A 15,428-nucleotide genomic window follows, 5' to 3' on the forward strand; every position below is an offset into this window, starting at 1 on the left:
TATATTATATAGTATTATTATGAATGTTATTATTGTTATTTGTATTATTACTAATAATTATAATAATAATAATAATAATACAAATAATAATGTGAATCGATGTAAGTACTAATCTGCTTTATATTATCAAAACAAAATAAATAAATAGACCAGTGTAAACTCCGAAAGCAGACTACATAGGCCATAGACATAATATTATATATATGTCTATGACATAGGCTACTACTATAGGCTTTATTTTGAAATTCTACCCGGAAGTAGTTGTATTCTAACACAGGCTTGACGTTGTTGAATCCGCTTTCGTGAGCGTTTAACGGGGAATACCGGAGTGGCATTCAAGCTGGTGTGATAGAGCCCTGCGAATATTGGGAAACCCTTGACACACACAGGTACCCTGCTGCTGCTGCTGCTGCTAATGATGATGATAGTATTAATAATAATAATTATAATAATAATAACAACGATAATAATAATAATTATGATCATAATTTATTATAATAGTAATAATTGTAGGACTAGAGGGAGCGTGCATGACATCGTAATTACACGTGTACCGTTAATATCCATGCAGGCTGCGTTTACAGGCGCTGACTGAGCTCTTTGCCATATGGCAGTTGATTTATTATGTGTGTTCAATTATGTTTGTCGATCCTCCTGCACTATTAGCCTAATGGCTCGTCTTTCTGTAAAGATTGGCTCTTTACTGTGTCGATAGTGCAGGTGATTAGATATGCGCCACAGCGCCTTCACTTAGCCTTTAAAATATGACAAGTGTTGGAAGACCAATTATTTGAACAATACTCTCATACTGTACAATGTCGGCTCATGCAATAATAATGGCAAGTGCATTGACTACATTACTTAACTAATCCATTTATAATCCTATAGCCTATAGGATTTAAACGGGTGCTGTAGAAATAACACACTTGATACTATAGTAAAATTATAGATTTTCCAAATGGCTGTGAAGGAGTGTGTGTTTGTGTGCACGTGTGAGTGAGGTAGAAAGGAAGAGAGAGTGTTGGGCATCATTCCCAGTTATGCGCAGGCCACCTAGAATAACACTGGCATAAGTTTGTGGGAGTCATTTCCTGCACTCCCCTCATCACTGCCACACTCACAACTCATTTTCCATTTGGCAGCACAACAAATCAAATGGTTGCAGAGCAGGAGCAGCCAAATTTGTTTTTCACTTCTTAGTCAGTGGAAGAGAGGAGAGAGTACGTTGTATTATTCAGTGATTTGATTTGGAAAGAGTATGTGCTAAATATATATTGTTGTTTAGACCAGCTGAGCTCTCCCACTTGGGAGCAAAGCAGAAAGGACAGCACGTGCACACTCAGCAGGAACACACACACACACGCACACACACACACACACACACACACACACACACACTCACAGACAGGCACACAGACACACGCACACACGGGTGCAACAGCGTGACTAAATCATGTAAACTGTCAATTCATATTTAATAGAATATGAGCATAGGAAACACATGCCAAGAACAGTCTGTCACTTTAAGCCACACATAAAGCCACCTCTACAGTCTTCAATATATACATTAATGAATTAGTGCACACACACACATACACACACACACACACACACAACACTAAACTATTAAACTAAAACAATTGTTGACATGTGTTTTGGACATTCATCCTGTATCTCTTGCTTCCCCACGTTGAGGCTGACTATTGCACATGGAGGGCATCTGTTCATCTGTTGGGTCATGCCCATCTTGACACCATTTTGAGAATGACAGCTGAGCGGGAGCGAGCTCAGATGATGACAAGGGAGGCGTCCAAAAATAGCCATGGTCAACCACAGCTCTGGAAATAGCCACACAGAGATGTGGGAGCTGAGTTCATTTATTATTATTTTTTTTTCACAAATGTCTCTTCTAATCAAAAACCTAATATTTAGGCTGGAGTAAAACCAAACTTTCATTTGAATGTCCAATGGGATATGAAGTCTCAGAAAATCGTATTTTTCTTTGTACTCATTAATAATGAATTAGTGCAGTAAAAAAAAAATCTCTCAGACTGATGTTTTAATTAGTGAAAATGGGATGGGGAAGCCAAAACCTGCTAAGTGCTAAAGGGCAGCCTCTCCAAGGCAGATTGATACAGTGTGCGATTGTCAACATAGGGGTTTAACCTTAATCTCTGTGGCAACACAGCTCCCATCATGCAGCATGCTTACTTCAAATGAGATGGCATTTGATTACAGTGCTGTCCTCTCTTGTGCCACAATAACCCTTTCGAGTGTGTGTTTTTGGTTGCTGTATTGCACCCTCCTTTGTGTTTCCATTCCAGTATTCTTTCTGCAGAATGTGTCTCCTGTGTGGTTTGTTCCCTAGACTGAGATTAAAATAGATTAATCAGGGATTAGGTCATAAAAATAAGAGGAGGGAGGTATTGAATGAGTGCATGGGCCTACTGGGTCACTCTCTTCATGCCAATATAAACTGACCATGCATCCAGTTTGCAAAGCTGCTTAGGAAAATTCTCAGCATTTCCTAATAAAGTTAAACACTTGTGCTGCTGTGTGTGCCAGGTCCTGCTATGGTGAGGTGTGTTAGCGATGACGGATGTGGAGGCGACCTATGAGGACTTCATCGCCTCTCGACGGTCCGGACGCAGAAACGCCATCCATGATATCCCAGCAGCCCCTGGAGCGGAGGGACCTGCTGACTTGTCCCAGAGTCTGGCACAGCTCAACATCAACAAGTCAGGTGAGAGATATCGTTATAGGGATTTGGCAAGGGAGTAAAGGACGTGGACCGATATTTGTAGTGAGTAACTGTTGAGGGAATGAGATACAAGATGAGAAGGTGGGCGGGGAACAGCAGAAGAGATGACAGATGTGGAAACGGGTGTAGATGGGTGGGGTAGCCATGAGTTGCAATATGCACAAGTGAGGCAGACAGTGTGATGCATATTTTCCCAAGGGCCATGGTTAACATTAAATAGGGACCCGTATCACCAACTTGGAAAAATTCAGTTATTCAGTTAGTAATTAATAACTGATTTACAATAGCTTGTAATTGTTGGAAATTTGTAAAATGTGTTGCAATTGCGTCGATCAAAAGTATGGCGTGTGTGCATGGACAGGGGACAGTGCAGTGTCATTTTTGATACTATCACCAGGGGATGGCAAAGCTGAAAAGCTTTCATTTCTGTATATTGTGACTGTAAAATTGCTGTTTATTGCAAGAATTGGTGTTGTATGAATACAAAACGTGCTGTCATTCACCACTCAAAACTGTATTTTGCTTATTGTTTCTCCACTTGGATGTTTGACCTTCACACATTTGTGACAGCACAACTAGTTTGGCAGCTCAGTATGTGCATGTGTGTATGTATGTATGTGTGGAAACGTGGAACCTCCAGTACACACAACACTGAGAAATGACTTGTTATTGTAAGTAGGAAACATCTTATGTCCAGTGCTTTAACTTTTTGGAATGAACAATATTTGCATACAAGTCATAGATTGTTTCATGTCCGCTGTCCGTGGTGCTGAACGTAGGTCTGTCCTAAGCGTTTCCACAACATCAGCGCTAGTGGCTGGGAATCCCACTGGGATTCCACTGACTCACCTGCAATCACACTATAATATATATTCATGTTGTCCTTGTTGTCCAGGTTGTTGAGTCTTGGAAACGTTAAGTTCCCTCCACACCGTTCAGTTCTGCCCTGTTAAGAGAGTTAGTTCAGGGCCTTTTCAGTTTTGTGTTCTTTGCACTCAACACAAAGGGAACACAATGCGTTAAGCACATATATTCTGTATTTGTCTATAAGGGAAAGGGAGTAGATGCAATTTTTAAAAATCTTAAAACTGAGATAGTATTTTTATGTCCATAAAACCATGGGCAGATTATGAGACAATGTGGTACTGGCAGACCTGGGCAGGAATGAGGACTCGGATGCGGAGGTGCACAGGTCAAACTGGTATTTATTCTCAAAATCCAAAACGTAAGGCACTGAGCCAGTAAAACACAGAACAAAAGGTCACTCCGAACAGGAGGAAAAACTGTAATCAAAGTTAACAAATTAAACACAAAAACAAAGTCGCTCCGATCAGGAGGATAACAGGGTGAGAAAAAGAGCTTTCAAAAAATCGAAGTTATTCTTACAGGGAACAGGGAAAACAAAAACCTGAGTGAGGATACTAGGATCTCTTGACATGAAACAAGGCTGTGGAATCGAGCTGGAAACATGCGGCATAACGGACGAAATATTCTGGCAACGAGACAGTGGAAGACACGGACTATATACACATGAAGGGAAGGGAACACAGGTGGAAACAATCAAGGATCAGGGAATGAAGTCAGACCAGTGACACAAGAGGAAGGGCAAGTGACCTGGAAGGAGAGGAGAGTTACTTTTCAAAATAAAACAGGAAATTCACAAGACAAAAACTCAAAGACAGGACATACCTCACCGCTGCGTGACAGGTACTTTCTTTGTGTTTTTTTTGTCTCTTCTTAGTTATTTTGTCTCCTTTGTTTTACAGTTATCTTGTGTCTCTGTGCAGTTTATTTGCCTCTCTTTTTAATCATTTTGTGTTATATTGTAGTTATTTTACATCTCTGTATGGTGGGTATGTGTCTTTTGAAGTAACATTTTGCAGGTGAAGGTCATGGGAGCCCCTAGCCCTTTGGGCCCCTGGTCCTGTGCCCGCTTCCCGGTAGACCCATTCAATAATCCATCCATGCTTAAAATGAGCTGTTATGAGTTAACTCTTCACTGGTTCTACCTTGTTGACTTCTGTTCCTGCTGTTTCAACCAACCCCATTTGCATCACTGACTTCACAAGTAATAACTTATGCATGAAACTTCCTGTCTCTTTCTGTCCTTCTTTCTCTCTGCCTGTCAGGTGATGAGGGAGAAAACACTGAGAAAAGCCAGGACTCTCCAGCTAAAGAAGAGGAGACTCAAGCGGAGGGCAGTTAAACTGACATGACAAGTGATTCTTCTTGTCTACCTGATCCCAGGAGGGTAGGCCTGTAACTGGCCACTTGCATCTAATGACTGAACAGACAGTGCTCTACTGCCACCGTACTTTCAGGAAGTCATTACTATAGCAACCACGGTGCAGTTTCCCTTCTTTTCACGTTATCTTAAAAAGTTTCCAACGTGACTCATGACTTCACCAACCAAAACCAGCCCTATTGGACTGTCAGTCGTCCGTTGAGGAAAGGGGAAACGAGGTCATTCATGTTTTTTTACGAGCTTCTAGTGAATTAAAATGACATCTGAAACACACCCCAGGAGCCAAAGACAGGGATGGGACACCTTCTCATCCTCTGCTCTTCTTTTTGCTTCTGTTTGCTCCCACTCCTTCAAGGATTTTTTTTTTGTACATTTGTTTATTATGAACCATGAACGCACTTCCTTAATCCATCCATCGTATTTTGGATGAGCTTTCTGGACGTTATTTCAAAATTGCACTACAGTGTTTTCAAAGTTAACCTGAACATCCTAACATCCAAGGGAGGGTGGAATTGGTCTTTTGTGTTTGTTTGTTTATCCATGTCAGGTGTGATATCGAAGACACTCCACTGATTCAATTAGAAAGGAATGTGGGTAAACAATGCTGCTGTTGCTGCTAGTTGTTCAGACAGGGCCAGTCCAAATCAGGTCAAAACACAGGTCATACTAGGAACAATACTGATCTGCTCTTTCACCGTCAACATGATTAAGACAAAAAGCTAATGGAAAGAGCATGACTCTTGCATACTGACCCATAACATCGCAAATATTCACAAGCCCCACTGCCAGTATGTACTCCTACAAGATAATGTATATTTTCTTCCCTGAATGCAGCACTTTAAATTAATTTGTTATATGCTTTTAAAATAATTGTAATGTTTTTATATTATTACTCTTTAAATAGAAAAAATTACTGTCTAACATCCATCCATCCTCAACCGCTTGTCCCTAACGGGGTTGTGGGGGGCTAGAGCCGATCCCAGCTGACATTGGGCGTGAGGCGGGGTACACCCTGGACAGGACCCCAGTCCATCGCAGGGCACATAGAGACGAACAGAGACAGACAACCATTCACACCTACGGGCAATTTAGAGTCATCAATTAAAAATTAACATGTCCATGTCTTTGGACTGTGGGAGGAAAAACCCAGAGAGAACCCACGCAAACATGGGGAGAACATGCAAACTCCACACAGAAGGGCCCCAAATTTGAACCAGGAACCCTTTTGCTGTGAGGCGACAGATCTAACCACCACACCACCATGCTGCCCTACAGCCTAACATATAGTATTTTAGAGAACAACTTTTGAAACAAGGTTCTCCCCTTACCATACATCTTATGTGAAACTAAATCTAGTTTGATCACTTAATATACTCATATTTAATCATCCTTCTCATTGTCTGTTTGTAGTATATGATGGCAACGGATGCAGTAGATCTCTCAAGTACAAGATGTAAAGTGTCCACATCATAATGTGTCCTGGTTATCAATACACAGCTCTTTAGCATTATCGTGTGTGTGTGTGTGTGTGTGTGTGTGTGTGTGTGTGTGTGTGTGTGTGTGTGTGTGTGTGTGTGTGTGTGTGTGTGTGTGTGTGAAATATGATATGGTTTATGGTGGATATTGAGATTGAGACTGAATTTGCTGCTGGAGATGATAAAAGATACAACGATTGCACTCGATGTATTATACTGCTGTTTGTTGGATGTGTGTGTGTGTACATATTATATATATATATATATATTATTACATATTACTGTGATTGGACGGATTACAAATCATTTTTGCATCTCCCATTTCTCTCAGTAATCAACCATGCATTTTAAACGTCAGACAGAGCCACTCGTCTCATTATTGTAGCTATTGTAATGAGTGGAATAGGTAGACGTTTATGTATCAGAGAAATAGGTTCGTTTGGGAGCCATATGTATATGAAATGCCACTGACAAACATGCAAGTTTTAAATAAAGTTTTGCATTATAATATTGCTGATACTTATTTCAATTTTTCAGAAAAAAAGGAAATACCTAAAGTCCATTTTCCATAGAAAGGACGACAGAAATGTACCTTTTTCCCGTTATTCAGGTCATTTGTCAATCCTACCACACACTGTGGTAGACAGAGGTTGGTTCAATTTATCCATGCATTCCTCCATGTATCCAGGTTTCATGGGTAGCGCGCCATCAAACAAGAGACACAGTGTCCAGGGGGTATGATTTGGAAAAAAAGGTGGAAAAACCTGACAAAGAATAATTAACATTTAAAATGGCCAAATTCTTTTAGTTGTACAACATCACATCGAATGCAGCCTTCCGTCAAGCTTACACAACACTTCATATAATCTGTTAATCATTATATCATAATAGAATGGATTTTACTCACTGATAACTGCAGAGTTGGCACAAGGAAATCACCACCATTCAGCACACACAGAGTGGAGTAGGAGCGAGAGAAGGTAATCTCCATGACCCGGATATACAGTATATCACTTTGGGAGCAGCCTGTGATTGGTTAGATAATTTTTTGCTTTTTAACCTGGGACACACTTTAAATTATCAGTTGCTTTTCAACCTGGGTTACACTATGATACACTGCCTTTTTTCTGTTATAAAAATCAAATATGTGGGTATGCACTCCAAATAATGAATTACATATATCTGAATTAATATAACACTGACATAGTTTTGTGTGATTACTCTCTTAAAACTGATGACATCACTTGTTTGTCTTGGCTTGTTCTATGAAATTTTAAGAGAGAATAAGAAATGAAGGGAGGATTGGGCTTTTTACGCTGTTTTGACAGGTCAAGAATAACTACTGTGGGTGACTCAGAGCACCCATAATAATGTTGTGTTTCCACATTGTTCATTCATGAGCCATGTCACTGTGTTGTCAATGACTTTACTTTATAATGCAATCATATTTACTTGTGTCGTCTTTGGTTTTGACGCGTGATTAAATCTCAGGGATGAAAAATGAGAATCATGAAAAATAGCATCAAGCTGAGTCAGATGATTATGCGTCATTCATGTTGTCCTGTCCACAGAGGAGAAGGATGTGTAAACATGGTAACTGTCTCCCTCTAGTGGTCAACCTTAGACCCATGCTCGGCTACACAATGGGTCACTGGGTACAGGCACGCCAAAGGCCCTGCCATCTTTCCAACATGGAAGCAAGACACAGACTTTGTGATGCGTTTGCCTCTTTTTGTTGGTTGTTTTGCATCCTTCTGTGGTAGTGGGTCTCTTTGGGGTCATTTTGCATCATTTTGTGTCTCTTTGTGGTTGTTTTGTGTCTCTTTGTGTCTCTATGTGCCTCTTAGGGTGACTTTGCAAGGGCCTCTGTTACTTTAGGCCCTTGGTCCTGTGCCCAACAGGCCCGTTCAGTAAACAAACGTCACAACGGTAGATGACCCATCAGCCCGAACAAAACGGATCAAGAAACTCTGGGAAGCAGTGTCAGGCAAGTAACTTGTTAAAGGCGAGTCTACTGTTCTCATGTACTATATCATAGTTTAAAACTGACATTTTGATTTCTCTTGTAAAGCACACTGGTGCTTAGAAAATGGAATAGCATCCGCTGCGTTATGATCTGTTAACTCTAAATGGGATCATAAGTTACTAAATGAAGAGCATTCTCTGTTGAAGAAGACTTGAAACTAGAGATTAAGGCTATTAACTGTATGAATTAAGGGTGTATGAATTAAGGTTTACGGGCACACTCACCCGGAAGCACGTCTGTCCACTTATTTTATTGTACGTCTATGGTCATAACACATAACATGTTTCTTCCATTGCCGTCTGTACCATAGACTCTATAACTCATCTGAGCTGTTCACGTGTTCCAGCTGGTGGGCACTGCAGCTAGTAAAATGAAGAGGGAAAAAAAAATCACATTTGACCCCCTCTTAATGACACTACGGCATTCGCGCAGACCTCAGGTCAGATGAAAAAAGATTAGATTCCCAGGTTTGAGGTTCCTGATACTAAGTGATTGTAATCTACTTGCTCAGTGACATGATGTGAAAGATGATAAAATGTACCCAGACCTAGAGATAACCATGATTGCTTATCTGACTCTGACCATGTGAGTCTGGGGCGTTATTCTCATATTCTTGTGCGACTGCAGAATGAGAGCACATCTCAGTACTTTAAATGTTTTGTTTATTTTTAATGAAAAGAACAAGTAAAATGATCTCTTAGCAGTACAATGGAATGATCTGGACTTCATAACAAACAGTGACATATACAGAGTAGATACGAGCAACGTTTTCATCCACGCAAATTCAAGAGAGCAGAATTTTTTAATAAACATATCAATAAAAAAAAACGTTTTGATGCAATTCCTACAATTTGACAGAGATGAGGTAGTCTATGAAAGCATACACACCCTCAGCACACTTTGGTCTAAAACACAACACTATTCAGCAGTGTGTTTTTTTCAATATTCAAATAGATTCCTGTGGTATTCAGCACAGTTTCTTCCCCAAAGGAATATTTACTGATTAATCCACTCGGGGGATAAAAAAACCATGCATGTCCTTCTGAAGCTCAGCTTTCACATATGCTCGAGCTACTTCTTTGAATGTTCTGCCATCCAGAATCAGGATGAAACTAGACTGGCCTGGGTTGGAGTTGATAACCGTTGTTAAGACCACACCTGCAGATGGAAAGGAAGAGGTTATGATTAGAGTGCAAAGCAGAATATATCAATTAAAAAAAAATCTTAGGAATCACATCAAATGACGGCAGGTTTTCAAATGAACATGCTTAACAGTCTTGTCATCAGAGATATAATCAGTGAGGGATCTTATTGTTTTAGGATGATATTCATATCCATTTGTACACTAGGTGATATATAGGAGAATATATACAGTATATGAACAGCCCAAAGTATTCTCACCATCATCCTCTGACTCTCCATTTGGTCTGGGGATAAACACAGGTTCTGATGGCCAGCAGTTGTCCTCACTCCAGCAAACCCTCTCTTTGGTTTCTGTGTCGAACTTGGCAACCTACAGCAAATGAATAGATAAGGAAAAATAATTAAGACACGCTTTTACTCGGCCTGTATAAACAGCTCATAATAAAGCACTAAAATGTAGCACTGATATAATGCATCAAATGTCCCATCTGATAACTTCTTAAAGCTTGTGATCAACAATTATTTACAGGCAGGTCAGTGAGGCCGTTACCACGCACAAAAATACATTTGGAAAAGGAACGTTCTCTGTTTGTTTGTTTTGAAAGCCCAGGGCCATCCCAAAATGTTGGTCTTTGACCAGTTGGGGAGAAATCGGTGAGAGCTGTGAGGAGGCAACTTTTTCTTCAGTATTTTGAGTAGAGCACCTTGAAAGTTATTTAGTTTAGTGATTAGAAATTACCAAATACCTCCCAACCCCACCCCACACAGACACACACACACACACACACACACACACACACACAGTAGTATACCAATGCAGTACTTTGCCCCCAACTGCCAGCCATATACTTATGAAAGAGCTATAAAGTAAAGTAGCCCTTCTTAGTACTGTCCTGTCAATAGGCACAAGGAACTGGCACCAAATCTTTTCTTAGAAGGAGCTGGGCTGACTATAGTCATCATACAAGATACCAATTATTTCGCAGTACTCCAATGTGACGAGCTGGTTCATTAATCCATCCAAAAGGGTCTAAAATGAGCATGTACTATAAAACAATATTCTCAGTTGGCACAGCTAATATTTTCTAAACACAACTATTCATCATTACAAGGTTGAAATGTTTCCTTTTGCTCATCCTGCTCTTTATTCCATATCACTCTTTCTGTTCTGATGTTGGAATTCTGCGTCAAGTGGGAATTAAAAAGAAAAAATCTTATTGTTTGAACCAGGATGTTTCTTTTTGTTTCTTCCTCTTTGCAGACATTAAAGCTCTGGACTGTGGGTATGCAGTGAGACGCAAGGGAAGGTCTTTCCCAGAGAGCTTTATTGTGACTTCTTTCCATTGTTTCAGGTACCTTGATGTACAAGTATACCCAATGGAAAGGACATGTGGGTATAACAGCCAGAGCCATGAACTGGTTTGGTCTTTGTTGAGGCAATTGGTACTTCAGACACCAACGTCACGCGTCTCACATGCTTCCTACCTTCTGCCGTTCTCGGTTCTGCAATTTGCTTCCTACTTCTGTAAAAACAATGCTGCCAGGAACAATCTGTTTCCTAATAGCACTGCCTTGAAAATATCCAAGTATCCAAGTTTTGGTCTCGTTAGGCAAATAACACTTATGTGACTAGAAGATATCACGGGGCGGATGTTCCCACCAGTTCTGGTCAACAATAGCCGAAGCAAAAACAACAGGGAATGTTACCTCTTTTGCCAACGCAGACAACTCCACACAGTTTCCGTAGACATAACGGTGCTTCTTGCCATTGACGTCATAATTCATTCTGGGTAATTCAAAACCTGATGGAAATAAGATTAGTTGGTATGAACAGATAATTTACCCTTAAAGACACAATGTAGAAATACGACTTGAACAAGAATTACTGGATTTGCTCTAAGAGTCTATTTGAGTGGCATTGGTTTTACCTTCACATAACACCTCTGCCTGACACATTAGTTTGCCTTCTTTCTCCTTCACGGCACTGGCTGTCGTGTACTTGAGTTTCACCAGGTCCTCTCCAACCGCCAGGCTCTGCAAAACCCAGTCAGAATTAAGAGTTAGAGGGACATTCTTTCTTTGGCTAGGATTAAATCGATTCCATTTAAATATAACATTCCCACCTTGTCCGGCTGGATGGGAAGTGCAAATCGCTTGTAGCTTGGTTTAGAGTAGTCATCATCCCCGAACCGTGAGTTGTCCTTCAGCTTGCTCAGGTAGAACATTTCGTAAAGGCTGTTGTCCCTGTAGGCGATCACATCGAAGACGACGTGACCATCTTCCTCGAAAGCGTTTACGTGATGGTAGACGATCATTGATCCAGTGTAGTACTTCGTCTCGACCTCTTTGCCAGTCTTTCTGTCTATCAGGTGGATCAGAGTCTGTTGAAGAAAATCCACATTTCGAAAGACAGTCATAGTTATGTCAACCCAGGTGTTCTGTCCATAACAATGGTATACTTGTGCACACCCTTTCCCCCCTGATATACAGAGCTCCTTCATAGTCAGTTGGGTTTTTAGAATATAAAGAACGACAAAACAGATCCATAAACAAACTTACATTTTCCTCAGGGCAGAACTTCAGGCAGCTCGCCCAGTTGACCCCCCTCATGTACGCAGTGGCCATCTTGAGGATGTCCAGTTTGAGAGGCTGCTCAATGAAGATGAAGTAGTTGTCTGTTATGCCGAAGCTGTGGTAGTAGCTGGGTGTGAGCAGGGAGCGGCAGGGAAGTGTGCAGACCATGTCCACATCCTTCAGCGCCGGGGTGTTCTTGCCTTTGTCTGTAGGTTTAAAGTAAAGAGCAAAAAAGTTGAAAATGCATTTGTCAGCATGAAATAAAGACTATAGCAGTTTGTCTGCAAAAATAGTGTAATGTGTAGAAGTGTGCATTCAAATTCAAGGAAGAGAACCAATTGCAGCAGGCATATTTCCCTGTGGATGCACTTGATCTGGTTCTCCAGTCATACATTTGCACAATCTTGTGTTGCACCTTAATGTCCTATAACTGATATGAAGAGCAAAGTAGTGAAGAGCAAAGTAACGCAGGCCATTAGATTTATATACCTTTCTCTGAAGCAGCAGGGACTTTGAACAGAATGTATTTAGTCTTGCCCTTCTCTGCTATTGAAGTTCCGATGTTGTAGGTGTTGCCCTCTTTGTCGTAGTGTGGATGGGAAGAAACCACGTTTACAGGCAGGTACTTCATGTAGTCCAACTGCGTGAAAACAGTACAGTAACTCATGAGCTCTGAAATCAACACTGGGATGTGTGTTAATAGTGATGATCGGCGGATGACGTTACCTTTTCCTGAGTTTCCAGTGTCGCAGGATCAATCTTGCGGATGTAGTTGGTTTCAGAAGTGGCGTAATAGTCGTCTCCGTATTTAATGAAATTGCTTGCGCCGTTGTCGGTGAAGTCAGGCACGGTGTGGTTAAGAAAGGTGATCGCCCTGAAAAGTCCAATAAAGAAACTTAACGACAGGCTTTTGGAAAAGGGGGTAACAGCTCATTCAACACAAAAACCCAATTTGCTCATAGTGAGGGTCCTGTAGAAATGTGGGTTGGATTTGCATCTCAATGGACAGAATAGTCATGTCAATGTAAACGCATTCAATCGGCTCATGGCCACAGACATGTAAAGCCACCCCCAACCCTGTCTAGATAGGAGCAAGATGCCCAAACTCCAATTTGCATCCATTCGTGGCCATTTTGCACATCAGTGATTGTTTTACAATTGTTGGTCATTTTGTGCCTCTTTATAGTAACTTTGGGTCTCTGTGAGGCCTTTTATGTCTCCTTGTAGTCCTTCTGCGTCCTTTGTAGTCAGTATGTGTATGTTTTTGGTTGTTTTGTATCTAGTTACAGGCATTTAGCTTCTCATTTTGCATATTTGTAGTCATTTAGTGATTCTTTGTGATTGTAGCTTGTTTTTAGTCATTCAGCATCTCTTTTGATTGAGTTTTGTCAAGCAACATTTTGTGAATCAGGGTTTGTAATCAGTAATCCACCCATGTTAACAATGAACCCCCAGGATTGTAGATGGCAAACAAATATTTTAAATATATCATACAGTTCAAAAGAAATAAAATAAGACAGTATACCATAGGAAGAATACAATAATTAAAATGTGTGTTTCAATAAAATGAAGAGTACTTACTTGACAATGAAATTCTTGCTTGGGTCTGGGTAGGCCATTGTCCCCATTTCAGACACAACTATCCTGTTTGCAGCCATGTTAGCTTTGTAAGTGTCACTTCGAAGAAATCTGCTTCTGTGGGTCACTTCACCTTCACAAAACCCAAGCATGTTCGTGTTAGTGTGCTCTCTTCAGTGCAATCAACAGGTCAACGACTTTAAACAACAACAACAACAAAATAAAACAAGGCTTTTCAAACCAACCATCTTTAATGGTGAAGCTGTTCATGATGGCCATCCCATCAAACCAGTGGTCATAGCTGGTGTCCCCCACAGAAAAGATGCCGGGGCCATTGCGCAGCAGTGTGCCTTGCAGCCAGCTGGGAATACTCCCTAAACGAGAAGAAACGCAGAAAAGCACAAAACGATGTAATAAAAGTCAGTGCACCTGTTGATCATTCTATAGTGTAACAAATCAACAACACACTCGACATACCTTTAACTTCTGCCTTGCAGGGCTCCGGGCTCTCCTCTGCGTTCTTGGAGTAGCTTGGGGCCATGTTTGCTGAAAGCGCAGTGAATGACTCTCGGAGGTGTCTGGGCAAATACTGAAGTCAACAACAGCGCAAACCACTCCTTTTAAAGCTCTCGTCGGTCTTGGGGAGTGGTGTGAGTGTGTGTGTGTGTGTGTGTGTGTGTGTGTGTGTGGGTGTGTGTGTGTGCGTGCGTGTGTGTGACATATTAACTTCGGATCTCGGGGCTGTCCGCCGTCCTCTGCCCTGTCGCCACTGGAGGTTTCTTTGAAATCTTACCACCTAGTTCAACGAAATGTGCTCCTCAGAACGACGCGTCGGGAAAGGGTTTCCAGAAATTCATATTCCGAGACATCCATTGATTAATGACTTCGCACCTGTTGTTCGGATCTTTTGCTGTTTCATTTCATTTAAAAGGGACTCAACTTTTTTTTTTTTACCTAATCAAAAAAATAGAAACACCCCCTTGTGAACTTGTTTTGAAATATAGAATTTAATGTCCGATTCAATTTCAATTCAGTTCAATTTTATTTAAAGTGCCAAACCACAACAAAAGTTATCTCAATACACTTTACTTTTTTTTAATTTATTATTAATTGTTTTATTTTTAATTAACAGAGACCCAACTATTACAATAGATCACGTGTTACCTCCTACTGCACCTTTGGCTAACTAGATTGTATAACCTGCCATGCACTTTTATTGGGCTCCACCTCTTTATTTTTCTATGTTTTGATCCAGTTCTCTTTTCTGGATATGCCTGGCAATTACCATGTAAAAAACATGTAGATCAGTTAGTGTAATATTCCTGCAGCGACCTATAGTGTAAATGTAGTAAAAGCTTAGTCCTTAAGTAACGTCTTTATCTGCTTTGGTGATATACTTTGTAGATTGCTTTATGGCCATATGTCAATGGAAATGCATTGACCTTGGGTTTGTATCTTCCTTCACTTTCTCAGAGGTGTTGTTTATTGTGTGGCATTATATTTCTTGGAAGGTTGTGTGGTGACTTGATGATGGCTCACACTTTATGACAGGTAGTCAGAAGGTAATAACAACTCATATCTGTATATTAAAGTCAAAAATGCACATCACCACCGTGGAAGCTCAAC

At 40.7% G+C, this 15,428-nt stretch overlaps 2 protein-coding genes across 2 annotated transcripts; one reads left to right on the forward strand and one right to left on the reverse strand.

Annotated features, from left to right (window-relative positions):
* The first annotated feature begins 324 nt into the window (after nucleotides 1-324).
* On the forward strand, nucleotides 325-6,943 carry pkia (cAMP-dependent protein kinase inhibitor alpha). Its single transcript, XM_083936438.1, has 3 exons — nucleotides 325-389; nucleotides 2,566-2,743; nucleotides 4,891-6,943. The coding sequence occupies exons 2-3, from the start codon at nucleotides 2,593-2,595 to the stop codon at nucleotides 4,965-4,967; spliced, it is 228 nt and encodes a 75-aa protein (XP_083792564.1). The 5' UTR covers nucleotides 325-389; nucleotides 2,566-2,592; the 3' UTR covers nucleotides 4,968-6,943.
* Nucleotides 6,944-9,181: 2,238 nt separating this feature from the next.
* On the reverse strand, nucleotides 9,182-14,380 carry bco1 (beta-carotene oxygenase 1). Its single transcript, XM_083936466.1, has 11 exons — nucleotides 14,280-14,380; nucleotides 14,048-14,176; nucleotides 13,806-13,935; nucleotides 12,951-13,098; nucleotides 12,714-12,864; nucleotides 12,210-12,430; nucleotides 11,774-12,031; nucleotides 11,579-11,684; nucleotides 11,358-11,452; nucleotides 9,909-10,020; nucleotides 9,182-9,665 (listed from the first exon to the last, which is right to left on the reverse strand). The coding sequence occupies exons 1-11, from the start codon at nucleotides 14,341-14,343 to the stop codon at nucleotides 9,511-9,513; spliced, it is 1,569 nt and encodes a 522-aa protein (XP_083792592.1). The 5' UTR covers nucleotides 14,344-14,380; the 3' UTR covers nucleotides 9,182-9,510.
* Nucleotides 14,381-15,428: the final 1,048 nt, after the last annotated feature.

This window comes from Echiichthys vipera (assembly GCF_963691815.1).
Source record: "Echiichthys vipera genome assembly, chromosome: 21".
NCBI classification, from domain to species: Eukaryota; Metazoa; Chordata; class Actinopteri; order Perciformes; family Trachinidae; genus Echiichthys; species Echiichthys vipera.